The 27,469-nt window shown below is 35.7% G+C and overlaps 1 protein-coding gene across 3 annotated transcripts; it reads left to right on the forward strand.

The window, feature by feature from the left end:
* The first annotated feature begins 491 nt into the window (after positions 1-491).
* On the forward strand, positions 492-26,804 carry LOC110031508 (acyl-protein thioesterase 2-like). 3 transcript variants are annotated; one of them, XM_020734735.1, is made up of 10 exons: positions 492-699; positions 957-1,015; positions 1,132-1,246; positions 3,070-3,106; positions 3,270-3,339; positions 3,474-3,578; positions 4,336-4,486; positions 4,608-4,690; positions 26,186-26,279; positions 26,364-26,804. In XM_020734735.1, the coding sequence occupies exons 2-10, from the start codon at positions 985-987 to the stop codon at positions 26,443-26,445; spliced, it is 768 nt and encodes a 255-aa protein (XP_020590394.1). In that variant the 5' UTR covers positions 492-699; positions 957-984; the 3' UTR covers positions 26,446-26,804. The 3 variants fall into 3 exon arrangements, with proteins under 3 accessions (XP_020590394.1, XP_020590396.1, XP_020590395.1); XM_020734737.1 differs by having other exon boundaries at positions 4,611-4,690; XM_020734736.1 differs by having other exon boundaries at positions 492-663.
* The last annotated feature ends 665 nt before the right edge of the window (positions 26,805-27,469 follow it).

The following is a 27,469-nucleotide window of genomic DNA, read 5'->3' on the forward strand; positions in this document are numbered from 1 at the left end:
ACGTGTTATTGTGTCCTGAGAATATTCCTGGTGTTATAATAACACAATAACACATCAATAACACATGAATAACACACAATAACACATGAATAACACTGGGTAGAATATTCATGTGTTATTGTGTGCTATTCATGTGTTACTGCGCCGTTTTTTTCTCTGTCGGGAATATTTCCCGTGTTATTCATGTATTATTGTGTTATTCATGTGTTATTGCGTGTTATTCATGTGTTATTGTTATCATGTGTTATTGATATATTATTGTGTTATTATAACACCAAAAATATTCTCAGGACACAATAACACATGAATAACATAGGAGAGAATATTCTCCGTGTTACTACACCGTTTTTTTTCTCTATCGCGCGAGATATCATGACGTGATTTCATTGACTACGCACATTACTTCTAGGTGCGAAGTATGTAATATTTTTCCCCCTATTTCTACTAAATAACAGCGAATAATTTTTTAGATTATTCTGGTTAAATGCAATGGTCTAGAGGAACTGAGAACTGGAGAGATTCCAATTGGCAGGGTACTCCAAACTCCGACCATCTTATATCTTATATGGAATATACGTAGTTCCGGCCAATATATCCCTTGACCTGCACGCCATCATCAACCTTCAGGATCAAAGAGGAGCATTCATTCGAAGGGTTGCGCAAGTAATTCGCTCTCGACATCCTCAGTTTCAATTTCGGGTTTGTGGATCTTGCAAGCGTTTTTGTTGAGAAAATGAAGGAAAAAATGATTCTCTTTTCTCCCTGTATTCTCTAAACATTTCAATCATGTGGCAAATGTACTCTTGTCTATGATGTGCTGCTTGTAGATTCTGTTCTCTGAACGAATGATAAAGATTAGGAGCTTTTCTCCAACCTTTTCCTTTCTTCTTAGGTTGTGTCCATCTCTTGCTCTAGTTAATGACACGGGCGATCATTTGACGCGTGTTTCTTTGCAGGGAGTGCTGCGATTTTGGTGCTGGTAATATGAGTCTTAAAAGCAGTTCTCTGGTTTCTGGTTAGGTTTTTTGCCTTTTTATTACGCACTATCTAGGGGTTTCTTGTTCTTATAGGTTTGATTTGTTTGTGTATTTTAGTTTCGATGCTTTAGTAGATTGAAATGATTGAATGCAGCTTCTAAGGCCAGTGGCGCGGCACTTGAGTTTGGGAGAACTCATGTGGTCAGGCCAAAGGGAAAACATCAGGCCACGATTGTTTGGCTTCATGGTCTAGGGGATAATGGAGCGAGGTAAAGATCTTACATTTATGTTTCTCTCTTTCACTGCTTTCATTCTTTTTTTAGCTTTCCTTGCATTCTTACAAATTATGATGCTGTCGATCACATGCCATTTTTTTTCTTTTTAAGAGTATTTTTAGTCTTTTTTATCTGTTTCGTCTTCGTGTTTAACTTGATTATTTCATGAGATATTTCATCTTTAGCTTTTGAGTTTGAGCTTGGATTTAAGAGGGGTTGTTTACTCTCCATGAGTTGCCTTAATTATGTAGTTTTATAACTGTGTAAGTCAATTTTCTTTAAAAATGAGATTTAAATCTATGCTTCTCCTCTGTCAAATAAGGCCTTTTCTGTTTAGAAAGTTGCAACCTTTGAGTTTGAAGACTTGAAAAATGTTTTTGCGGGTAACAATGGTTGTTCTTGAATGATCACTACTCCCTGATAGGAAGTTATTTACTTATGCTTAAATGTGAAATGACTTGTAATATTGTAAGTTGAATGAATGAGTTATATCATTCACAAGATAAGGGTTGTGCTCATTTCTTTACATTTATCTTTTCTAACGTGATTAACTTTTATCATGTTAAAAGAAAAAAAAAGAAGACTTATATCCTGTTTCAATCCAAATGTAACTTATTTCTCTGTTTTTTCCTGGTGTATTTTTCTAGTGTTCTAGCAAGTATATGACTGGATAATGAAGGTTTTTGTTCAACGATGCAAGTGAAGTATGATTTTTTGCTAAGTAATGATGATCTAAAATGGGTATCACTTTTTCTTTTGCTAAATAATTATTGCTAAGGTAACTTCCCCGGAAAGCGCTTTATGAATTTTAGCTTTCTTATCTAAATAATGAACTGATTATTAAAACCACATATATATCAGTTAAGATTAGGATATCATATTATAATTTTATGAAATTCACAATAACATACATCTTTGTCATTCAATCAATTCCCATCCATGTCAAAGTTTTTGTAATAAACAGCTAATTGTTAGCGCACTTTGAGTTTGGGCAACAAGCTAAATATGGTTTTACCAAAAAAATTGTTTCACTTGATACATTTCACACTGCAGCACAACACAACACCAGGCGGCAATGCCAATTGCTGTATATTCTTCATCTTCTTCAAACTTAGACCACTCTTGCAATTTTGAGTTGAATATCTCACCAAAACATTCATGAGATAACAGTTTACATCTATATTCAATTTGTATTTGAGAATGCGGTGTTCTTCTTGTATTGGCTCTGATTATTGAACTGTAGTTTTATCTCTACTGATTCACCTCCAGATGTTTTTTGTATTTGTTTCAGTAATGTAAAATACTCTCAAAGGTTATAACATTCTCCCAACCTTGAATCGTGGTGCTTTTGCAACTAGGTTCTTTTGCAAGCTAGGAAAGCCATTGTTGATGCCTTAAAGTAATATAGTTAATGAAAACTAAGTGCACTTCAGATGCCTTGTTATCGAATTTTGTCATTTGCCATCTGACTTCAACATTCATCTTTTGCACATGATTTTATTTTATTTTCTTATATTTTGTTCTTAAAGAAGACATCTTCTGCATTTCGTGAGATTAAAACTTGTTCACTTTTACTAAATGTCGTGTTATCAATTTTGTATCATATTCCAATTTGTTCCATTAAAAAAAAAAAAACTTGCGAAGAACCTTGTTGACACTAATATAGTCTCTAGAAAATTTGAAAGCTATGCACCTGCTGCTCAAACTCTTAGTGAGGAAACTCATTGAATTGCTAGTTTGTTCTTTTGTTGAGTTCATGTTGAAAGTTTCAGACATGTGTTTCTGAGTGGCTAACTTCTTACTTTCTTGTCTTTCAGCTGGTCCCAGCTTTTGGAAACTCTTCCTTTGCCAAATGTAAGAATTGGCTTTAGTTTGTAATGAAGCTATTACTCTTTTTATGAATACGAGGAAGCAATTTCCACTCATCTCCTTCTTATAGTTACTACATGAGGTTAATGATTATGAACATTAATGTTTACTTGTGGCTTAAACTTTTAAAATTTATCTCAATATGTAGATAAAATGGATTTGTCCAACTGCCCCTGTTAGACCTGTATCAGTTTTTGGTGGATTTCCTTCAACTGCATGTAAGTTTAGTTATGCGTCCATGACTTTTCTGGACTTCTATATTAAAACACATCAAAATGTATTATTTTGTCTTATTTTTTATTCTTTTGTTGCTTCAATCGACTACCTTTTCCAACATTTGGCGTGTCTTTAGGGTTTGATGTGGCGGATTTATCAGAGGATGCCCCAGATGACATAGAGGGCATGGATGCCTCAGCTGCTCATGTAGCAAAACTTTTGTCAGCTGAACCTACAGATAGTATGTTCACAAGAAAATCCATGCTTATATTTTATATCATCTTGCTTATCAAAATTAAATAGTTTGATTTGATGCAACTATTTTGTTTAGGAATTTTTTTTTTTCATTCGATCATCATAATTGCCTATTTCAACTGCAACAAGAACGGTATATTGTTCTCCATTTTTAAGTATGCAATGAGAAGTGTTCGAAAAGACTTTTCATGAGGACTTGGAAGCAGGTTTTGATTGTAGTAGAAATATAAATGCTAAGATGTTTGGCAAAAGTAGGAAGCTTACATATGGATTATTTTCATTAGAGAAATGATTGGAGTTATGCCTATTGAAGATGAAGTTATTACAAGTAGATTTTTGATAGTTTGGACATGCACAATGAAGGGTAAATAGTATTAATGGAATTGATGACAGAAATCAATGAACCTAAAATAACATAGATAACTGTTTAAAATTATTTGTGATTAATTGATTCAGCAGCTTAGGCAACACCCTCAAAAAACAAATGCAAAATGAGGATTCATAATGCCGGACCCGAATGGTTGGGTTAAGGGTAATGATGATGATAATTTTGATATAGCACATATCATCTCACTTTAGAAAGGCTACTAGATGCACATATTCTTATCGGCATGTCTCATAGATTTTGTGATTATTTTTATCACATTCCATTGGCTTTGCTATTTTTAATCTTTCTATTAATTTGCTTGCTGCTTGCATTAAAAATTATTTGTGACCTCATATGTCTTGATTGGTCATCACAGTTAAGCTTGGTCTTGGTGGCTTTAGTATGGGTTCGGCAACTGCTTTTTACTCGGCAACTTGCAGTGCTCATGGAAGATATGGAAATGGAAATCCATATCCAGTGATTCTAAGTGCAGTTGTTGGATTGAGTGGCTGGCTTCCATGTTCCAGGTTTGTGCCTTTACCCAGGTTAAATATTAAATCTACCTATTCTACTCAGCATTGTTATTTTGTTTTCACTTATAATTTAAATATGCTAAGCCAATTCCAATTACTGTGCTTCCATTTGTAGAAGCTTGAAGAACAAGATAGAAGGATCAGCACAAGCTGCGGAACGTGCTGCTTCAATGCCTATATTGCTTTGCCATGGAAAAGGTATTTTTTACCCACATTCAAACTGTGATGCACATCCTACAATATGCTCCATGCTCTTTTAATCTTTTTTCCTTTTGTCGATTATGATTATAGCACCAGTTTTTGTCCTTCCAGAAGTACCTGGAAATTATGAAAGTAACATGCACTATACCAGTTACTGTCTATTGAGTGTTATAGTAAAAGTTGCTAAAAAGAAAGTGAGTGATAAAAAGTACTCAAAAAGAGATGCCAAAACTTATTAAAGAAACAAATAAAGCTCGAAGGGTGAAGAGAAAAAGAGGGGGTAGAGAGGCAGGTGTTAGTGAATCTCTTATAGAGGAAATCCTCACGGGATTAGGGTGTATTTATAGCTACACCTCAAGCTTGAAAGGTGCAGAGAAACAATTTCCTAAGAAACAATTTCTTGAGACAATCCTAAATCAGATCGGCTAGGGGAAAAGACAACATAGAGGAGTAGAATAGAGAAGAAAGAATTTATTAAGTAGGTGATTTGGATTATCTTTGTAATAAAGGAGTAGAATATATTTATTGCTAAACCTTATGGCAATTTTATAAATAGAAAATCACATAAATAGCTCCCAAAACAAATGATACACACACACGCGCGTAGGAGGATGTCCATTATTATCCCATTTAAATTTTTTTTTGCGTGTTTCATTTTAAAGTTAAAGTCATCCAATCTCTATAACAAAATTAAAGTAGTACCAGAAATGATTTTACACATTTTATTGAATATTTGAAAACTTATTGGAAGAATAAAAATTTCTCCACACATTCACGTGAGAAGGGAATCATGGTTTTCATAGCAGTTTAAAGAATAACTTAGAATTTAAATTGCTCATGCCATTTATAGCAAATTGAATTTTTTTTTTTTTTGTTGATGAATAGCCATTGAAGTTTGTTTAATAGGCTTTTATATGTCATTCAATTATCTTTATTTTATAACTTATGTATGAATTTATAACTATAAGGCACATAAGGCACAATATGTAATCTATGAATTTATAATTATAAGAGGAATTTAAATTTAAATTATTTAAAAAAGATGACCATAAGAATGACTTTAAACTGCTCATGTCATTTATAGCAAGTTCATTTTTTTCTTTGATGGAAGTTTGTTTAATAGGCCTTTATATGTTATTCAATTATCTTTATTTTATACGCAATCTATGAATTTATAAGTATAATACACATAATGCACAATATGCAATCTATGAATTTATAATTATAAGATAGATTTAAATTTAAATTATTTAAAAAAGATGGCCATAAGCAGGTAATAAATAAGTTTCATCTGATTTTTCTATAGTTGAATTTAAGTTTATTTATAGGTAGGGTGTAAACTAGCCGAGCACGTGCGAGCTTAGGCTCGACTCGTGTTCGACTCTTTAAAAAATATTACTATTTGTGCTCAGCTCATTTATATAGCGAGCTTAAAAAAATTGTTTGTGTTCGATTCGTTTGCTTATCAAGCCGAACATGAGCTGCTCGCGAACAACAAGTCATTTTGACAGCCTTAGTCACACAATCGTATGATGTTAAGGATAGAAACTAGATTTAAATTTTATTATTTATATTAAAATATTCATTTAAATAGAATTTTAATATTTTTTTATTCAAATTTTTTAATTAATAATTTTAATGGATTATAAATCTTTGTAGTGTTTTAAATTAAATTATTTAAAAATAATGCTAATCAAATTATACATATATAATCTAATTATATAATCTAATTTTATTGAGCCAAAGCGAGCATAACACGTGCAAACAAACCTTTGTTCATGTTCGGCTTGTTTATATAGCGAGTGCAAAATATTGTTTGTGTTTGACTCGTTTGCTTAATGAACGAATCGAACACGAGCTACTTAACGAGCCAAATACAAGCTATTCAGAACAATGAGCCATTTTGACATCCCTATTTATTGGTTATTAATTTTATATAAAGATATTTTATTCTAAGTGCCTAATTGTGTAAGTGATATTCCAGACAAACACAAATAATAAAAAAATTCATAAAATTATGTGATGCATTAAATAAATACTCAAATAAAGAATAAATAGTAAATGACCAATTACCACTGTTCTGCAGTACACTTCAATAGAAATAAAAAACAAATGTTCGGGCTCTGGATTACACAACCCATTCATAAATTTATATAAAAATATATATTTTAATCTGAGATAATTCATTAGCTAAGTTCTGTTATTCCTCGCCTTCATTTGATTTTGGTCTTAATGCTCCATTAGAACTAATGCTTAGATCTTAGCTTCACGCAAACTTTTTAAACCTAAAGATTTCATATCAAAGCATAAAAGATCATAGACCTAACTTTGCAAAGTAGAGGATAGTATTTGTAGGTGTAAATATATCATGTGACATATAATAGATCATGTCCAATGAAAATGTGAGCTAGCAATGCTCCTACAGAAAAAGCACAACATGCATAACTTATTTATTTACATTCTCTTCCTTTATGGACATGATATCTGCAGAAAATTGCATCTATAACTAGTTTTTTTGGTGCGCATAGGTATCATAATAAAGACAACAAAAATAGATCATAAAGTATGCAACTAGATTAGATAATACACACCATAATTTTTGCATAATTTAAATTCTACATTCTACCATAATTAAACAAGCAACTATGATTGTACCTATCATAATATCTAATGCACGCAACTCGATGTGGCTGAAGGGCTACTCATCTGATCTTAATAGGGCTATTAGATCTGGTATCATTGTAAATATTCAAGTAAACTAGAATATATCATCATTACATGATAATTTTAAATTTTTAAAATTTACATAAGAATGGATATATTTTTAGATGATGTTAAGAAATGATGTATCTTAGACCACAGTTCAGATCCTATATTTAAAAATCACAACTGTTGAGATACTTCCAACATAAGACTGTGTGCTGACATGATATACTTGCCTAAATGGTTATTGACATACTTAGACGAGATGCAAAACCTATGTGATTCAGTTGACCATTGTTCCCGGTGACCTTCAAGTAAGCTAACCTAGTTAAAAAATGCAATTATATGGCTAGATAATGTCAGCTCACCTAGATTTAGATAAGGGCTAAACTAATATGATAAGCCTAAACCTTAATAAGGACCACTTAAATAGATATGGTGAACCTTAATGTTAGCTTTGAGAATATAATATGCATTAATCATTCAAATGAATTATGCTCATATAAAGGTTAAGGGGTGTCAAATGATTGAATATGGGTTCAATCACTCGAATGATACATGAATATATGCATGCATCATAATGGCATGATATGTATATGCATGATTTGAGCAAACATGTCTTACTCAATAGGTTCGACCAACTACTTGGATGTGGTCATAAATATGGCATGATTCCTTGACACTTGAACATCTTCCTAATATATTAGAACATAGAGTCGTCAAATCCTAGGGTTCAACACAGCATGGTCAGGAGGACCATGAAATTCTGAATGACTTGAGTCCATTAAGCAATCTACTGGTATGCGTGCTTATGCACAACTCATATTATCTACAATAATCTATAAGGAAAATGATTATCTTGATAAACCTGACCAGTCTAAAGCGATTTATATGATCACCTCGACTCAATAAATGATATGATATTGTGTGTAAGACTAACGCCCAAAACCTTTTAGAGTTGTGTGTGTGTGTGTGTGTGTGTGTGTATATATATCTCACCATTTGGAAGATGTGTGTGTGTGTGTGTGTGTGTGTGTGTATCTCACCATTTGGAATATCTCACCATTTGGAAGCCAAGTTAAAGATTACACGATTTTTTTTTCTTATTTTCTTGGAATTCCAAATGAGAGATCTTGGTTTTTGAAGTTCTGAACGTTTATTTAAAATCATATTTTTCTGCTTAAACAGTCAGCAGTGGTGTCCATGATATTAATCTTACATGGCACTATAGGATTAGTTGGTAGCTTGAACTAAAGAAGACACCATCCTATCTTAATTTGCCTCATCAAATATTGGTTAGTGGATCTAGATCCAATAGCCAACAGCTCGTCTTCAACCTCCATAGGTCAAGATGATAAAAAAAAAGCCAAAAATGGGAGAGCCAGTGGGATTCTCTTCTGAGTGATTCCTCAAATAATTTCAATAATTTTAAATGCTAAAACAATCTACATGGAGATGGGGATCGTGGGGTGGAATTAAAATAGAGGGTATAGAGTGTGTGCACCGTACAATCAGGAAAATAGCCTTAAGATCTGGTTGCATGCCTACAAAGGTGTAGAGAAAGCCTCAATTTGAGGCTTGATTTAGCTTGACCGACTTCATGCAAGCTGCGACAATGTCTGTTTGTCTCTAAGTGCTCTTACTTGTTTTTTAGCCAGAGTTCTAGCAAACCCCTAACGCCCTTGGCCAGCTTGGTAACTCCTCGATCAAATAGGATGACGACATGTGATGCGCATGTTGCTCTTAAGAACTAAGAAAAAAGGTCCTTACAGAAAATAAAAAAAGAGTGTCCCCTACCCTATCTGAATTGTTCTTTAGCTTCCAAAGTTTAACTTGTCAGCTCAATTCATGGGGGGCAAGTGTCCATGGCTTCTCCATCTGTTGTTTTCTATGGAAGATTCACAAAGGAAATTTGGCCTCACGTAGGCTTAAAAGGAGTAGCTACACACACATACGTGCCCGCGCGCGCACGCACACACACAAATATATATATCAACAAACCAAGGCATGAAACCAACCACTTCATCAAGTTAATATAGGCCAACTCGACAAATTAACTTGACTAAGGGACCAGACAGAGGCAGTTCACGTCAAAGTTAAATAGTAAGGAGCGATTAAAGTGATTCAGTCGATCCGTTTGAGAAACATGCTTGACAATGGAGGTAAGACAAATTCAAAACCATACTCTAGTTCAATTGAATGAACTCGCCTACTTACCACAATGCCGACTGGGCCAACAAAGTTTATCAAGGACAATCTATTGCCATAAAGGCAATTTTGAAAGAAGTGATAATTAAAGTAAAATATTAATATTTTAATGCCCCAAAAGAAGGTAATGAAGATAGATAGAATATCTATTGACATTTGCATATAATAATGACATTATTTGTAAGGCTGTCACGTATGAACCAACTTATAAATTAGGGTGATCAACACAGGAAGGGATGTTCCTTAGATATTGGAGAATAGTTATTTTCGAAAGATTTTTCCTTTCTGTTTATGGGCTTTAATTCTTCTATTCTAGATCTTTTCTTATGTGTGGTGTTTCATGGATACATTAAGATTAAATATTCTGAAAGGTGCGATGAGTATGAAAAGTGTCACAAATAAGTAGAGTTGCATAATGAATATAACTGATCAACATAGAGATATCTAGCACATGAAATGTACCAGAGAGTTTATTATACAATAAATTAATGAACTAAAAGAACATATGATGACAACAATGAGGGAAATGAGAGTAGGTCCCAAGAGGAAGATTGAGGGTACAAGACCTCCTGTGTCCCCAGAATCAATAACTCGACGAAGGAGAGTGACTTTTGCTAAGTCCATAAGAGCCTTGCTATTCCTGTTGGTAGGGAATAAAAGGTGTCACCCATATACCATAATCCTTTCCCTTCAGCCCATAAGCAAGAAATGAGGCAAACTAGAGCTTTTTAGGAACATCAACAAAAGAATGTATTTTCTAGAGATTGTTGAAGCAGAGGACTTGGAGAGATTCGAGATTCCATCCTTGGATTCTTACAAAGGTTGGTCTAATCCCAACTAATAATTTCATCTTTACTTGAATTGATAGTTTGCCTACTTAAAATAAACGATGCCCGTAAGTGACATTTATTCATAACCTTCCAGTGGTTTGACTGCATGGCACTAGGAGTGATTAACTCCCACTCAAAATTCAAGTTTATGTTCATCGCACAGTTCTCTAGTGCGCAAAAATCACAAAAAAATTCACGTGCCCTTACTTTGAATTCATGAGGAGTTGGGAGAATCCTTGAGAGTATTTATTACTCACTTCCAAAGAGAAATTCTAGAAGTCAAAGACCTCGAGTCAGCCATAGCGCACGTTGCGCTTGCTTAATGATTGAGAGGACCTTTCCCCTTTGCACTCGACCTGCAATGTCTGTGAACTTTGGCCACTTTGTTTGAGCTGGCTAATAATCATATCTCTACTGAAGTATATAACTCTACCTAGCGTGTCTCAGATAAAGCACCAAATGCAACATTTGCTAAAAAAAGATTTATTTCAATCGAATGAGCATAAGTAAGCTACCATGTAGGGGCCTAAGGTGGCAAAACTTTGAAAAGTGTCAACTTCATCCTTTTCAAGAGTGACTTCATTTTCTTATACACAAAACTTGTCCTAACGAACGAAGTGTTGATCGCCACATAGAGCGGAGATCACCTCCTATCATCAATTATCATCTTCGATTCCCTTATGAGTCTCGATGACTTAAATTATAGAAGCCATTCAGGAAAAAAAAAAAAAAAAACTTGTGGAAGCCAACACCTATGAAGTATGGGGGTCATATGCACGAATCAAAATGATATAGTATCATCGTGACCATTGTCATGACATCGATGAGTGCAGGCATCTAAGAAGCATAATTTAAGAGTTGATTAGGGCATGAAAGTGGAAAGATTTTATTGCATAAGAAGTGAACACTTGGAGATAAACGAAAGCATTTGTAGAGAACACCCACAATGAACTCAACCCTGCTGTCGCAGACTAACTTATCTCAAGTCACTTGTGTTGCTTTAGCGCTCTTCCTTAGCACTAAATCGGCCTAACCCTCACAACGCTTGGTTTTTTAAGCACAAAACACTCTAGGATGAAGAGTAGGGAGAAGTATTGGAGAAAGAAACACTTCACTAAGAAAAGTGATTACAACACTTGAATGTTTGGGCACCTTGGATGGATTCAAATGAGGGGGATAGATTCCTCTTTATAGTTCCCTCCAAGTTTAAGAGAATCTTTTAGATTATATTAGAATAGTCTAGTTTCTATATAGTTCTACACCATTCTATTATATACATACATAGCTCTAGATCTTTCTAGGTTATTCGTGAGTTCTCATTGGAGATTTTCTTTTTAATATTCTCTTACTGGGATTACTCTCCTCCATCTGGTCTTTTTTAGAATCTTTCATCTCATGGTTGTTTTGCCATTTTCTTTGAAGATGACGAAGTGTGATGCTCTCCCCCACTTAAGCTCGCAATGCCCTCATTACGCCATTCTTCTGATACTGTTGGATCTTTTCTTTGAATTGTCATAGTGTGTCTTCATGCTCCGAGCTAGTTTCACTATCAGACAATCCTCTCCACTTGATGAGATGCTCCTTGTAGTTTGGCACCCCTCATCGTCTGATCACTCTGTCTGCTAGCATTTCTTCAACTTATTTATCATAGGAGGTGGTTACCACTATAGGCGCTTGCTTGGAAATCCCTTTTAAAGGGGTTTCCATGTCTTCATGATAGGGCTTCAACATGCTTACATTAAAGACTAGATGTATCTTTAATTTTGGTGGAAGGTTTAATTTGTAAGAGACTTTTCCCATTTGCTTCATTACCTTGAAAGACCCTTTGTATCTTTGAATCAACCCTTTTTGTATCTTTTGAAATGTTTTGAATTGTTCGGTGGAAGTTTTACAAGGACTAGATCTCCTTCTTTAAACTCGTTATGCCTCTGTTTTTTGTCTGCCCACTTCTTCATTCTCCTTGTTGTTTTGTGTAATGTTGCTCGAGCTAGCTCCCTTTGCTCATTCCAAGTCTTGGCAAATTTAAAGGTTGTTGGACTTTTTCCTTCGTAGCTGGTTGTATGGGAGAGGGAGTCATGAGTTGTTATCTCATGATTTTCTTGAAAGGACTCTTGTTGGTGGCTTCGCTTGTTCATCTTGCTTTCTCCATCATACTTTCCATCATTTATCTTATGACCTAAGAATATCACTTCTTGTTTGACAAAGGAGCATTTTTCTTTCTTGATGTATAGCTTATTTATTCTTTGTACTTTGAATACTTCTCGTAGATGTCTTAGGTGATCTTGGATTGTGTTCCTATACACCACTGTCATTCAGGTAGGTAACAACAAACTGATCCAAGTATGGTTGGAATAGTTTGTTCATCAAGGTGCAAAATATAGCAGGAGCATTGGTTTGTCCTAAAGGCATAACCAAAAATTCAAACGACCCATACCTAGTCACATATTTGGTCTTCGGTTGATCCCCTTATGCTATCCTCACTTGATAGCTGCCTGATCGGAGATACAATTTTGAGAAGTAACTTGCGCTCCCCAGTTGATCAGAAAGGTCAGTGATGAGAGGAATTCTGTGTTTGTTCTTCACGGTAATTTTGTTTAAAGCCCGATTGTCTATGCACATGTGCAAGGAATCATCTTTCTTTTTTTTGAAATAGAACTGGGATACCATATGATGTTTTAGATGGTTGGATGAATCTTGCCTCCAACAACTCCTTCAATTGTTTGCGTAGTTCTGCCGGCTCTAGAGGTGTCATGCGGTAAGCTTCCATTGCTAGCTCGATCTTGTGATCGATCTCCCTTCTTGGCGATAGTTCTTTTAGTATTTCCGGTGGTGAAACATCTTTAAACTCCTTAAGTACTGCCAGCGCTACCTTTGACATGTCTTCTTAGGACTTCAATTCTTCATCGGAGTCATGAAGAATAGCCAAGTAGCTCTCCTCCTCTCGGATGCCCCTCTCAAATTGAATGACAGATAGTATTTCAGCTTCTTGCGTACTAGTCCTTGTTGTTGGTACTAGGCAAGTTTGGTTGCCCTCTATGATGCACATGCTATTAATAAATGGTATTGGGAACACTCTCACTTAATCCAAGAATTCTAGACCAAGGATTACCTTGAAATCGTCCATAAGAATGATGGAAAAATTCAGCGTACCTGACAAATCTTCTACACGGGTCTTCACTCCTTTGGCCACTCTATGGATTAACCTAGCCGCTGAGTTGACTTGCTTTGATGGAGCCCTGTCTTCCAGTTATTTGCAGACTCATTCTCTTCGCTTCTTCAATAAAGATGAAGTTTTGAGAAGCTCATGTATCTATCATTTCTTTAGTAGATGTCCCACCTATGATCACCTCCACAAAGTGAAGCCCTTTTGCCGGGATTTTTGGAGAGGAATGCATCACATTGAGCAGTTGCATTTTTCCCTCTTGTGTTGTCATTTCGCTTCCTTTTTCCTCATGATGGCATGCAAGTAGAGATTTCAGAGCTTTCTTCTGAGGGCTATCCCTTGCCCAATGAGATTCTCCACAAAGGAAGCAGTTGTTGTGTGATTTAGTTCAGTTATTGTTGTTAAACCTCCCCTTGTCTGAGTTGGATGAGGTCGATTCGTGATAGGTCTCTTCCTTTTGCTGATCCCTGTCTCTCCCACTTTTTGATATGGTTACTTTTTTTTCCCTTGGCTTTGTAGACTTCTATGTATAGTCAACCAAACTTTCTATGAGGACGATGGCAATAGCGAGATCTTGCGCTCTGCGCTGCCTAAGCTTAGTCTTTGCTCACTGTTAGAGTTCATCCATGAAGTTGAATAGAACATTGTCAGACATGTCAGAAATTTCAAGGATCAGGCTGTTAAACTCCTTAATATATTCCCGAATCGACCCCGTTTGCTTGAGCCTTCACAATTTGGCTCTAGCCTCATCCTCGACATTCTCAAGGTAGAATTATCTCTTTAGCTCCCTTTTGAAGTCATCGAAGTTGGATATGGTGCAAATACCTTTTTCGATTTGTCCACACCTTCTTCTCCACCACAATATAGCGATTTTTGAGAGATAAAGAGTTACAAATTGTATTTTTGTCTCTTCATCTGTAATCCCCCTCGCTCCAAAATATTGGTCGAATCCCCATAGGAAGTTATCTACTTTCTTTGCATTACAAGCCCCCCCAAAGCTCTTAGGTTTTGGTACTTCGATGCGTTTGACATCAAAAGTATGATTGCTGGTGGATGTTGCTAATGCTTTCTTGAATCGCAAAATGTCCTCACTCATTTCCTTCAAGCTGTCACTTAGGTTGTTAATCTCTTTTTCATGAGATCGTTGTACATTGAGGAGCTCCTCCGTTTGATCTTCTCGCATCTTCACCAATTAGTCTTTCATGAATTTCTTCAATTGAAGCATCATACGTCTGATTGTGGAATGGATGGTAATGTCCTCCTCAAGGCCATCCACCTTTTGGCCTAGATCCTTTATCGGGGCCTCCATGTCATTCATAGCCTTCTCTACCCGAGCAAGGCGTGAATCATAGCCATATATGAGCTCCTTCGATCTCTCACGTGGTTAGGATGCAATAATCTCTCGTTGCTCCTCGTGACCTCATCTTTTTTGAGATTGCTCCACATTTGTGGCTTCTGACTCCATGACATGCTCTTTAAAACTCTTTGTCATACCTTCGAACCGAGGCTCTCATACAAAATGTCACGGACTAACTTATCTCAAGTCACGCTCTTCCTTTGCACTAATGCTTTGGTTTGTAAGTACAAAACACTCTTGGAAGAAGAGTAGGGATAAGTATTGAAGAAAGAAACACTTCACTAAGAAATGGTGATTACAACAATTGAATACTTGTGAAGCTTGGATGAATTCAAATGAGGGGAAGGGATCCCTCTTTATAGTCCTCTCCGAGTTTAAGGGAACCTTCTAGATTACATTAGAATAGTCTAGTTTCTAGATAGTTTTACGCCATTCTCTTATATGCATGCCTAGCCCTAATTCTTTCTTGGTTATTTTTGAGTTATCCGTAGAGCTTTTCCTTCTAGTATTCTCTAGAATGCGGTGGTCTTCTAGAGTTGCTTGGATTGCTCTCCTCCATCTGATCTTTTTCAGAATCTTCCATCCCATAGTTGTCTTGCCAATTTCTTTGAAGATGGAGGAGTGTGACACAACACATGTTATCCACATAGTTGGGTTGGTCCCATCCATCCTCGGTGGAGATGAGCCATAGCTGTCTTGCCAGTCAAGTCGCAAGAGTCTGGGGTCAGACAAGGTAAATTAAGCGATTTTCCCTTGATCATCGATAACTGACTAACTTGATTCTCATCTTCTTCGAATTCGACTTACCAACTATGGGAAATCGCTTTAATGACACCATCATGATCACAACGTTGATTGCAAATTATTTAATCGAGAGCATTCTTATAGACACGAGAAGTTTAATTAACATCATTTTCAAATTTTTAATTACCATAGTTCATCCCATTAGCCCCAATCTCAGGATATCTATTCGATTTCATCAGACAAAGAAAAGAAACAATGAGTGTTGTTACCTTGCCAGTCACCTAGGGAAAACAAAACATGGAATTCACCATCATGGTCGACTTTGTAGTTGTCAACTCACCAACAACCTATAATGCAACTTTGGTTGACCTCACATCAACACTTTCAGAGCGTGATATCAACATATCACATTACAATCAAGTTTCTTGGGGTCGAGGAAGTGATAATAACTGAGGGAACTTGGATCATTCATGTATCTGCTATCTTTGAGCTGTACGCACCTTGTAGGAAGGAAACCTACAATTAGATATGCGGAGGGGAAGAGATACGGAGACAAATAAAATCATAGAGAAAGTTGCTTTATCTGTAGAACCAGGTAAAGTGTTTAGACTTTGTGTTTCTTTTGATGCAGGAATGTATTACTGGTCATACTCTTTGAATATCGAGAAATGTTTGCCACGTCAGTTGTATTGATGCTCAAAGTCGATGTCGATATCGCTTGTCACCGAGTCGATGTCAACTCTAAGTGCTTGGCCCGTGAAATAGTAGATGAGACCCATTTCCCTAGCTCTAGCAGAACCAATTTGCCAAGAAATACAAAAAATGTTGGGCACATGCGATATATTAGAGAAGTCCAATATCCAAATTGGCTTGCAAAAACGATAACAATGCCGAAGTCTAATAGGAAATGGCGGACGTGTGTGGACTTGATAAACATGAATTCAGCCTACCCAAAGGAAAATTAGCCGTTGCCGCGAATAGATGTGTTTGTCAACTCTATGGTTGGTAACTCATTCATAATGGTTCAATAACTTGCTATTAAGAATGATGTGTATTGTTATAATGTATTGCCGTTTAGGCTTAAAAATGTAATTGTGATATGTCAAATAGTGATGAATGTAATCTAAATTTTTATAAAGAAATTTTTTTTAGGTAGATGTCAATGATAAAACAATAAAAAATAAGTAATCTGAATAACATATAAGAGACATCAAAGAAATCTTTGAAACACAAGAAAAGTTCAACATTCAGTTAAGCTCAATGAAGTGCACATTTAGAGTTGGGTCAGGAACATTTTTGGGCTATCTACACACTCCATAAGACATTAAGATGAACCCAGAGAAGGTCCATATAGTCTTAGACATGTTGTCTCCAAATAATATCGAGGAATTGCAGAAGATAACTCGCCAAATTGTGGGATTGAGTTGCTTCATCTCTAAATTTGGGAATATATGCTTCGTCTTATTTAAAGTTTTGAAAAGCATGACAGGAGTATGAGTACGCCTTTGCACGAATAAAAAAAATACTTATCATCTTTATCACTATTACAAAGTCTCAAACTGGGTGATGGCTTATTGTATAGCTTGGGATTGGCAAAGAGGCGATTAGTTCCCTATTTGTGTGTGCGGGGATAGAAAGCATTTTCCTATGTATTACATCAGTAAAATCTTAAGAGGCACAGAACGCGGGTATCAAATTATAGAAAAAATTGACTCTTGACTAAGTTATTTATGCACAAAAACTGCGCCCGTATTTTTATACACATCATGAGTGGTGAGAGATCATCCTTTGAAATTGGTATTTGCTAAGTTTGAACATTTAGGATGACTATTGATGTAGGAGGTTGAGTTAAATGAGTTCAATCTTTTGTACACATCATGGATGACGATCAAGACGCAAGCAATAGCTAATTTTTTAGCTAATTTTGTTGAGCCAATTGAACCAAGGAGCTGGACTTGGAATGATACTCAAAAGTCCAACTAAAATATCCCTTCATCATTCCATTTAGATTGATTTTAAGATTATTAATAACCATATTGAGTAGGAAGTCCGTCATATTAGGAAATGGGTTCACTCAAGGAGTTAGTGTAAAGTGCCGATTAATTCGTTTGGATTCTCAACTCATAATTTATCAGATAAATGCTCAATGCAAGTTAGGGATGAGACGATGAAATTATGTGCTTAGGGTTAAGATTGAAATATGCAAATTCAAAAATTTCATGATCGAGCACATTCCACGAAAATAGAACCAACTTGTCAACCATTTCTGCAAGTGCAACAACCTAAGTGGTGACCTTTATATAAGTTAGATCACCCAACCATCGAAGAACCAGAAGTGTTGAAAGTAAAGATATTTTAGAAATCTAGTTGGGTGGACTCTTATATTGAGTACCTGAAAATGGAAGTGATGCTGACTAATGTGAAGGACCACTAAAGGTTCAAAATCAAGCCGACTTAGTACTTATTACTAGATAATCAGTTGTTCCAGAGATGTATCACTTATATCTCCGGTGTATCAAGGAAGACGAGATTGCTAATGTGTGTGTGTGTGTGTGTATCAAGGGAGACGAGATTGCTAATGTGTGTGTGTGTGTGTGTGTGTGTGTAACGTATGCTTGTCGTCGTCCCGCCGCTCTGCTAGGGTTCCGCCCCATGGCGAACCCTAGCGTTTGGATTGTCGCTGCTGCTCCGATCTTCACTCTCTCCCGCGTCCGTGCGTTGGCATCATCGATTGCGGCGGAGAAGACGCGAGCTGCATCGTCTTCCACGTGTTGCAGCGCCATCATCTGCGTCGCCTAGCGATTCGTTTCCACTCGCCTTCCGCCAGCGTTGTTGATCGCTCGCTAGAGTTCGCCGGCTGCCTGCGTCTGCGTCTGTCTGTGCCGATCGATAGTTTGCTGAAGAAATGGCTTCAGGACGTTCCTACCCCGCCGCCCTCGCCAGTGATAACCCCGTCTCCGCCCCTCACGATACCACGACAATTTTGTGATACCACGACAATTTTGTTCTTGGCATTGAAACCGGATTTCTCAAAAAAGCTTCTCGTAAAAACGACAAACCTGCAATTTTTCTCACTGAGACAGAGATCTCCACCCTAGCTGCGCCCTGCCGACTGTTCTTAGTAGGTAAGTTTCTTTATGAAAATCGTAAACTTGAGCTAATTCGAAAGGACTTTGAGCAAATGAAGCTGAAAGAGGGTTGGAAGATCGGTAAATTGGATGGTCGTCACATTCTTATTCAATTATCAAATGACGAAGTCTACACTCATTTGTTTGCGAGAAGAGTTCTTCGAAAAGAAAACCAGGTGATGAAGGTTTTAAAATGGACGGTGGATTTTGACCCTTGCACTGAACCTCCTACCATTTCTGTTTGGCTACGCTTCCCAGGTTTGAAGATCCATCTTTTTTATCAAGAGCTTCTCTTCGCTTTAGCGATAGTATACGTTAAATCCCTCAAAGCTGACACGCCTACAGTGAATTTGACTCTGCCTTCAGAAGCTAAAATTTTGATAGAAAGAGATATTACTTTACCTTTTCCGGGAGAAATATGAATTGACACAACATCAGAGATTTTGACAGCAAACAGAACTTGAACATATACCACTTTATTGTACCCACTGCCGTATGTTTGAACATTCTCCTTCTCAATGTTATCAGTTGCATCCGAATTAAAAACATTCAAGTAAAAAAACTTATGAATCTGCCCCACCTCATACCCGTCCCACCCGTCCCTCCTCCGATCCTGAGTGCATTCCACGGACTATTGAAACACCGGTTGACATGATGCCACCTTCCCCTCCCACTACAGGAGACAATATTGTCTTTGTTCTTCCGAATGATATATTGGCAGATCGTTTGCTCTAAAACAACTTTTCCTTTTTTAACATTAGTCGAATCTAAAACATTTACTCTTCTATTCGGATCATCAAATGGTTGAAGTTTAATGCGACCAAACCATCTAAGACGACTCTTTAATATTGTCTGCCACAAAGCTATACCAATCATTTCACGGATACATTCGTTTCATATTTTGTCTCTAAGTGTTAGCCACTCATCAACTTAAGCATTTTTTTCTCAACAACTCTTAATTTAGTTTTATGCTTCTCTTTTATAGGCCAACATTTTGCGTCATAAAACATTGTAGGTCTCACCACCATCTTATAAAATATTATTTAATGCTTAAATGATGCTTCTCTATCACACAATAGACCCGATGCATTCCTCCACTTCAACCATCCAACTTGAATTGTATTGATAACATCCCCATCTATATCACCATCACTTAGAACAATTGACCCGAAATATCTAAAACGTTCACTTCTTTTAATGATTTGATCACATAATTTCACAACTTTGCCACTATATCTTTCTGTCACTAAAGTTACTACTACTAAAATTACATTTTATATATTCAGTTTTACTTCTACTCAAACGAAGGTCTTTAGACTCTAATGTAGATCTTCATAATTCAAGTTTTTCTCGAATCCTTTCAGTAGTCTTATGCACAAAAAGGATATCATCAGTGAAAAACATACAACATACATCTTCTCGTAAATGTCCAATAAGAGCATCAATAACTAAAGCAAAATGATATGGGCTTAAAGCCGATCCCTGATGTAATCCAATTGAAATAGGAAAATACTTGGTCAATCCTCATTTTGTTCGAACACAAGTAATAGCTCTAGTATACATATCTTTAATGACTTGAATATAAGTCATATCAACAATTTTCTTTTCTGAAACTCTCCAAAAAACTTCTCTTGGAACCTTATTATAAGTTTTTTCTAAATCAATAAAAATTATATGCAGCTCCTCCTTACTTTCTCTGTACTTCTCCATCAAACCTCTCAATAAATGTATAGCTTCCATGGTAGAGTTGCCCGGCATAAAAATAATATTTTTTAAGATCCGCATGTAATAATGACATTTATGAGAGAGCTAGGATTGCAGCCATTGGTGCCTTCCACACATAGAATGAGTTTTGCATGTTATGCCTTTAAAGAGTTTGAGAAGGTGAGGCTAAGAGCCAGAAGAAAGTTCATTGTGCATGTGAAGACTGATGCAATTCTGCAAGGAATCCTCATGCTTGATGATGAAAGCAACCATCATGTAGCTAGTGTTTTCAAAGAGCTAAGCACAACTTGATGCACTAGGGCTTCTTTTGTTTATATGCATAAAATACAAAGTAAAACGACAATTTTATGAACTGTAGTATTCAAACCTTATATATCAAATATAAATATATTATATGCTGGAAATAGTCATTTATTTAACTAAATTTAAACCATCTTAAATAATAATTCTTAGCAAATATAATGATATGTTAAATAATAGTAATTTTTAGCTGACCAAAAATAAAAAAGAAGGTAAAAATATAAATAATAAAGTAATGAAAGAAAACAAAAATTATATGTACTTTTAAGATTGAGCAGCCAACTAGTGTTTAAAGAGAGTGCCAGCAACAAGAATTAATAACAAGTGAATGAGAAAACTAGCAGGCAAGGGAACTTGGCGCGAAGAAACATTAAGAAGCAAATAGCTCTAACAAGAGAATGGCGAACCAGTGAGCAACAACTCAACTATGAGAAATAGTGAGAATTAAATAAGCATGCTTCCTTTTTGCGATGGATTGTAAATCAAATCATGAAATTTGAACTAGGATTTCATTATGATTCAAAGTCTAGAGCACAACATTATAGTGCGATCTGATAAAGCATTTAATTGGCTTAAGGTGCATGTTTTGCTACGAGCTTGCGCTTGACAAGCAAGCGATGCACAGGGCCAGCTAATTGCTACACTACACTTCTAAAGTGCACTTTGAAGGATACTTTGAATAACATTGCATGTAATTTAAGATGTTACAATGATTATTGGGTTCATTGTTATTCTATTTTGAATTATCTTAATGGAACTAACATTTGAAGTTGCACAAGCAAGGGAAATGCTGAACTTTTTTCGAAGAAGTTTTAGAAAAAAATATTGAAAAATATTTATAATGCTTAAAATTAGCTTGTATGTGGCATAATTATTTGTATTTGGCTCAATTTGCTTGGTAAGCGCCTAGTATGGCACCTAGCTCCTCAGGGTATGTGCATCCATATCATTTTGAGAGTGCAGAACGTCTTTAGCAACATTCAGTTATAGAGGTCAATTGAGTACTTGGATTTTTTTTTCTGGTGCATTGGGATTTTTACCTCGTTATAATATTGTTTGGTGAAATAGAAATTTGTAGTATGGCAGCATATCTATAAATCATGCAAGTACTCCTAATTATTTGTTGTAATTAAGTTGCTGGAGAGTTCTTGTAAAATACGAATGACAGAAAAAGCATAGTATTTAACTTATCGATTATACTAGAGTTGTATTTATTTTCACTTACGGCTAAATTGTACATTTGATTACGCATATTTTGTGGTCAATCATATAAATAATGAGATGGTTCTGTAAATGATTTTGGTGCTGTATAAATGTCTAAAGTTAACCTTGGCCCAATCATTTGCTAAAAATCTTCAACAGGTCATTTGTCAGGAAATATAGAGGAAGTCCTTCGTAAGTTCATACTTGAACAGGTTGATTAGAATCCCAAAAAAGAAGAATGCTTTACACAAACAAAAGCATTTTTTTCGACGCCATCAAATATCTTTTTAAACGCCTCAAATGAGCCGAAGCCAAGGTAATCCACACGATTAATTTCAAAGTGACTCTTGAAACTGAAACATCCCACATAAAGTTCTGCGAGATTAATCAAACCTATGCTTAACAATTAGAACAACTGTTAAAGTAGTGGCTGCAGGACTCACAAGAAGTCCCATCCACAAGTAAATTATTTGCTATAACCCCTTTAAGATAAGTCGAAACCTGCTACACCCCTACAAGATCTGCAAAGCAAGCCACCAAGAATAGATGTAGTGAAGTTGTGCAGCACCATAACTGATACCGAAGTGAACTCAACCCAAGACGACGGAAACAAATTTTATTATGCAAAGGATAATTTGAATACATTCAAGACTCCCGCAATAATTGAAACAAGACTAGCACCAACGAAGGAAGGTCGGGGAAGTTGACTGCGAGGCGGTTGCTGACTGGCTGCTGGAAGAGGAAACAGCAGGTGGCGATGGCATCGGAGAGAGCATCCAGTGCTTCTTGCGGTTGAAGGTTGATGTCAACAATCAGTGGGCTGCTGGAAAGGGGCTGGACTGATTGTTGGAAGATGGCCGGTGAGTCAAGCGGCAGCTGGGAGGAGTCGGACGGCTGCTAGGAGATGGCTGACGAACAGACAATTGCTGGGAGGAGCTGGATGAGCCGTTGGAAAATGCTGGGGAGAGCAGGCGCGGCTGGGAGACAGTGGCCTTTGGGATTCAGGGACGAGAGGTAGCGCCACCCTAGGATTTGCGGATTATGGGTAGTCTACGTAGGTATTCTTTCGCGGATATCGGTTTAAGGTACTTTCACTCGATCTTGTTTGGATGGACACTCTTAACCTATCCTTGCGAGGCTTAAAAAAATATAGTATTTAAAATGGTAATCTAAAGATAGTCGGAAAATGCTGGGGAGAGCAGGTGCGGCTGGGAGACAATGGCCTTTGGGATTTAGGGACGGGAGGTAGCGCCACCTTAGGATTTGCGGATGAAAGGTTGCGACACCCTAGAATTGTGGAAGATGGGTTCTGCAATCGGCTGGAGGCAAAAACAGTGATGAGTGGCACCTTGGAGTCGGGAAGATGGGTATTGCAATCGGTAGGAGGCGTAGACAGTGATGAGCGACACCTTGGAGTCAGAAGAAGGGCTTCGAGGATCAGTTGTTGTCGGAAACAACAAGGAGCGGATGAGATAATCACCATCTCGCACGAGTTACACAAGAGGACCTTCTCGTTGTCGAATATAATCCTCAGAAAGAAAAACACCGGTGGTGGACTCTGAATTCAAAAACAAATCAACTTCCTGCACCTAGACAAACAAGTCCCATATATAATAGTGATGAATAAGTAGGAATAGGTCAGATACAAAATTAGGAAGGACTTAGAAAGGTAAGTCTGGAATAAGCAATGACTAGAAAGAATATTAATGGAAAAGGAAAGGAAATAGAGAAAAACAAGCAGGAGGGTTAGGAAAGATATGGGCTGCATATTCCCTTGCTCCGGCCGGTCAAGAAAGCCTGGACCGGATAGGGCCGGTCCAACAAGCCTATACCGGCCTCGCGTCAATAACAACCACCTTATATAATACAATAGTTGCACCAACCTTCTGAAATTGTAATCATACAATATCGAAAAAACTAGCAAACCCATAATAGGATAAAAATCACCATAGAAGTAGGATAACGTCGTAATCATATAAAAATAAACTCCAACCAACAAACTAGTTAGTTTCAATAAAAAAAATGTAATCTTTAATTCAAATTTGATGTTTAAAATTGTAAATTCAAATGTTTAAAATGTCAATGAAATGCTAGCATGTGTTGTTTTCGACAACTATAGATTTTTAGGATTCAAATATCAATTGCTCGTGTGGCATTCTTTATATCTTGTTTTTTTTTTTCATTAATTTTTATCATATGGCTACAAATCTTTGCTTGAATTAGATTTATCTATTTTTAAGTTTGCAACTTAACAAGCAATGTTCCAAGAGAAGTACTTTGGAGAGTTCTAAAAAAGAAACATGTTGATATTGCTTATATTCAAGTAATTAAAGATATGTATACTAAAGTTGTTACTTATGTTCAAACACAAGGAGGATTGACAAAGTATTTTCCTATTTAAGTTAGATTACATTAGAGATCGGCTTTAAGCCCATATCTTTTTTGCTTTAGTTATGGATGCTTTTATCGGACATTTACAAGAGGATATACATTTGTGTATGCTTTTCACTGATGATGTCTTTCTTGTGGATGAGACTAGTGAAAGTTCAAAAAATACTTGAATTATGGAGGTCTAAAGGCTTTCGTTTGAGTAGATATAAAACTAAATGCATGTAATGTAATTTTAGTAATAGTAGATCTAGTTGTTGGGCTGTAATAATGGGTGATCAAGTCATTAAAAAGAGTGAATGTTTGAGCTAGCTTATTAAAAGATGTGAATGTTTTAGATATCTCCGGTCTATTGTTCAAAGTGATGATGATATAAATGGGGGTGTTATTAGTAGAATTCAAGCTGGATGGTTGAAGTGGAGGAATACATCAAGTCTTTTGTTTGATAGAAAATTACCGCTTAGTATTGATGTAAAATTTTATAAGATGGTGGTGAGACCTACAATGCTTTATGGCACATAATGTTGACCTATAAAAGAAAACCACAAAATTAAGTTTAAGTGTTGCTAAGCTGAGAATGAATAGGTGAATGAGTATTTTTACACTAAAAGACAATGAGAAACAAATATATTCATGAAAGGGTTGGAGTAGCTCTAGCGGCAGACAAGGCTAGATAGAGTCGCTTTAGATGTTTTGGTCTCATGACCCTGTTAGAAGAGCAGATGTTTTAGATTTTGATTTGTGCATGTTGGTATAGTTAAGACCTAAAAAGACTTGGGCATGTTGTATAAAAAATGATTTTAATTTATTAGAACTAAATGAAAATTTGACACTCAATTGGACACAATGGAGAAAAAGGATTCATGTAGCTGACCCCATTTAGTGAGATATAGGCTTCTTGTTGTTGTTGCTGTATCTTAACTGGTAAATAATTATTCTAAGGTTAATAAGGTTTTATCCCATGAAAGTTACATGTTTATTGCATTGGTTGATTTCATCTTAATCCACATTGCATGCTAGATGGGCGTTAAGAACTCTTCAGAAATATCATACATCAATTAGGCTGCCTTGTTGTATATTTCTTGTGACAATTATATTTTTAAGAGCAATAAAGAGAATAAATCATTCAAGGTTAGAATTGTAAATTAAATTTGTTTGATGTTTAGCATAATTTTTTTTTTAATTAAGAAACATGCAAGAATGGGACTACAGTTATATATATATATATATATATATATATTTATTTATTTATTAAGAGAGAGAGAGAGATGGACCCATTATTTTTTTGTTGGAAAAAAAAAATCTCATTATCATCACTTAAGCACGGCCTTCGAGTGTAGGATCAAAGAAAAGATCATCCACACTCTTTAAGCATCATTAAATTTAGCTAATTACAAAATTTTATCATATAATTCTCTTTTTATTTGATTGATGAAACTTTTAATTTTATTTTTTCTAACAGAGGGTGTGTGCTAGTCACATTGATGACCCAATAACTTTTTCTTCTTGATTTTCACAAGGATATGAGACATGCTAATGAAAAATGTGCATTTGTTTTCATTTCTTTGATTAAGTTAAATTCTCTACCATCTACATTTGAATTGACCACCAAATATAAAATTTTAATTGCATTTGTATCTCTCAGATTCCTCAAACCACTGTTATGAGAAATCACCTTGCATAACTTACAATCTGCCAGCTTCAAGGCATTAAAAAAATAATAATAAAAACAATTCCTTGCAGGAGATGAAGTAGTGCTTTATAAGCTTGGTGAGAGATCTGCTGAAGCTCTCACTTCAAATGGATTTCAGAATCTAACCTTCAAAAGCTACGACAGGTATTATTAAGCATCCTAGTTTAGCATTTTTCCTCTCAGGTTCAGCATCCTCCTTGTAGTTCTGAACATTTGATGCCATTGCAGCCTTGCCCACTACACTATCCCTGAGGAGATGAATGATGTTTCCAATTGGCTTAAAACAAGTTTGGAGCTCGAGGGCGAGTAATTGGCAAATCGATTTGAGGTTGTTACCTGAATCGGGCTTTGATGTGACAGCAGCAGCATAGCTGAAGCTATATGTTAGTAGATAATTTCATTTGATTGAAGGTTGAAACAATTTGCATCAGACTTTGAGAAATAATTTATTCAGAGAAGTTCATATCAGATTTGTCTTCTTATCTGTCAAAGTTAATGGTTTTGGTGGTGTTGAAGCACTTGCAGTTAAATATTATTGTTTGGATTTTCACTTTTATGTGATGATTTTATATTTTGTTTGATATGATGCCAAAAGTTATTGTTTTGAATGTCAGCTTTGCATTTGTTTCTACAAGACTGAAAGGGGCTTTTTAAAAGCTTTAATGTTTACATTTACTAGAACAATTTTGCATTTTTATTCTTATGTTTAGTTTTTCTTTAGAACATCTAAAAGAAGTAAGATCTGGCTTTATGGATGTAATTGAGACAAGCTGAGCTGGCTCAAATTTAGCTTGAAAATTAGTTATTGAATTGAGCTCGATGAGCTAATGAGTCAAGCTCAAGCTAGCCACGACTATTGGATAGCTCATGAGCTGTCTCGTTTTAAAAAAATATTAATATAAAATATACATAAAATATAATAAATTTTAAGATTTTTTGAATTATTAAAAATTTTTAAATATTGAAGGAAATAAATTTTTTTATTATTTATCTCATAATTATTTATTTTAATTATCAAAGCACAAGTTTGAATTAAATTTTATTTCATGATAAACAAAGTTAATTAACTTGTGAGTCAATTTGAACCCTTACATTTAAATTTGAGATTCCACTTTGAACTAATTAATCAAGCTCAAATGATGAATTGTTCAAGAAAAAGAAATACTAGCCCTAGCACTTTTCGCACGCACGTCTATGATCTATATGCAGCGCATGGGGAGGCTGTCTTCCCTTTAAAATGACGCTTGAATTAATTTTTTTCCCCTTTCATAATAAAAAATTGATTTGTGAGTCACTTCAAACTCTTACATTTAAATTTGAAGTTGACTTTGAGC

Source organism: Phalaenopsis equestris, unplaced genomic scaffold (genome assembly GCF_001263595.1).
Source record: "Phalaenopsis equestris unplaced genomic scaffold, ASM126359v1 Scaffold000834, whole genome shotgun sequence".
In the NCBI taxonomy this organism is placed as follows: Eukaryota; Viridiplantae; Streptophyta; class Magnoliopsida; order Asparagales; family Orchidaceae; genus Phalaenopsis; species Phalaenopsis equestris.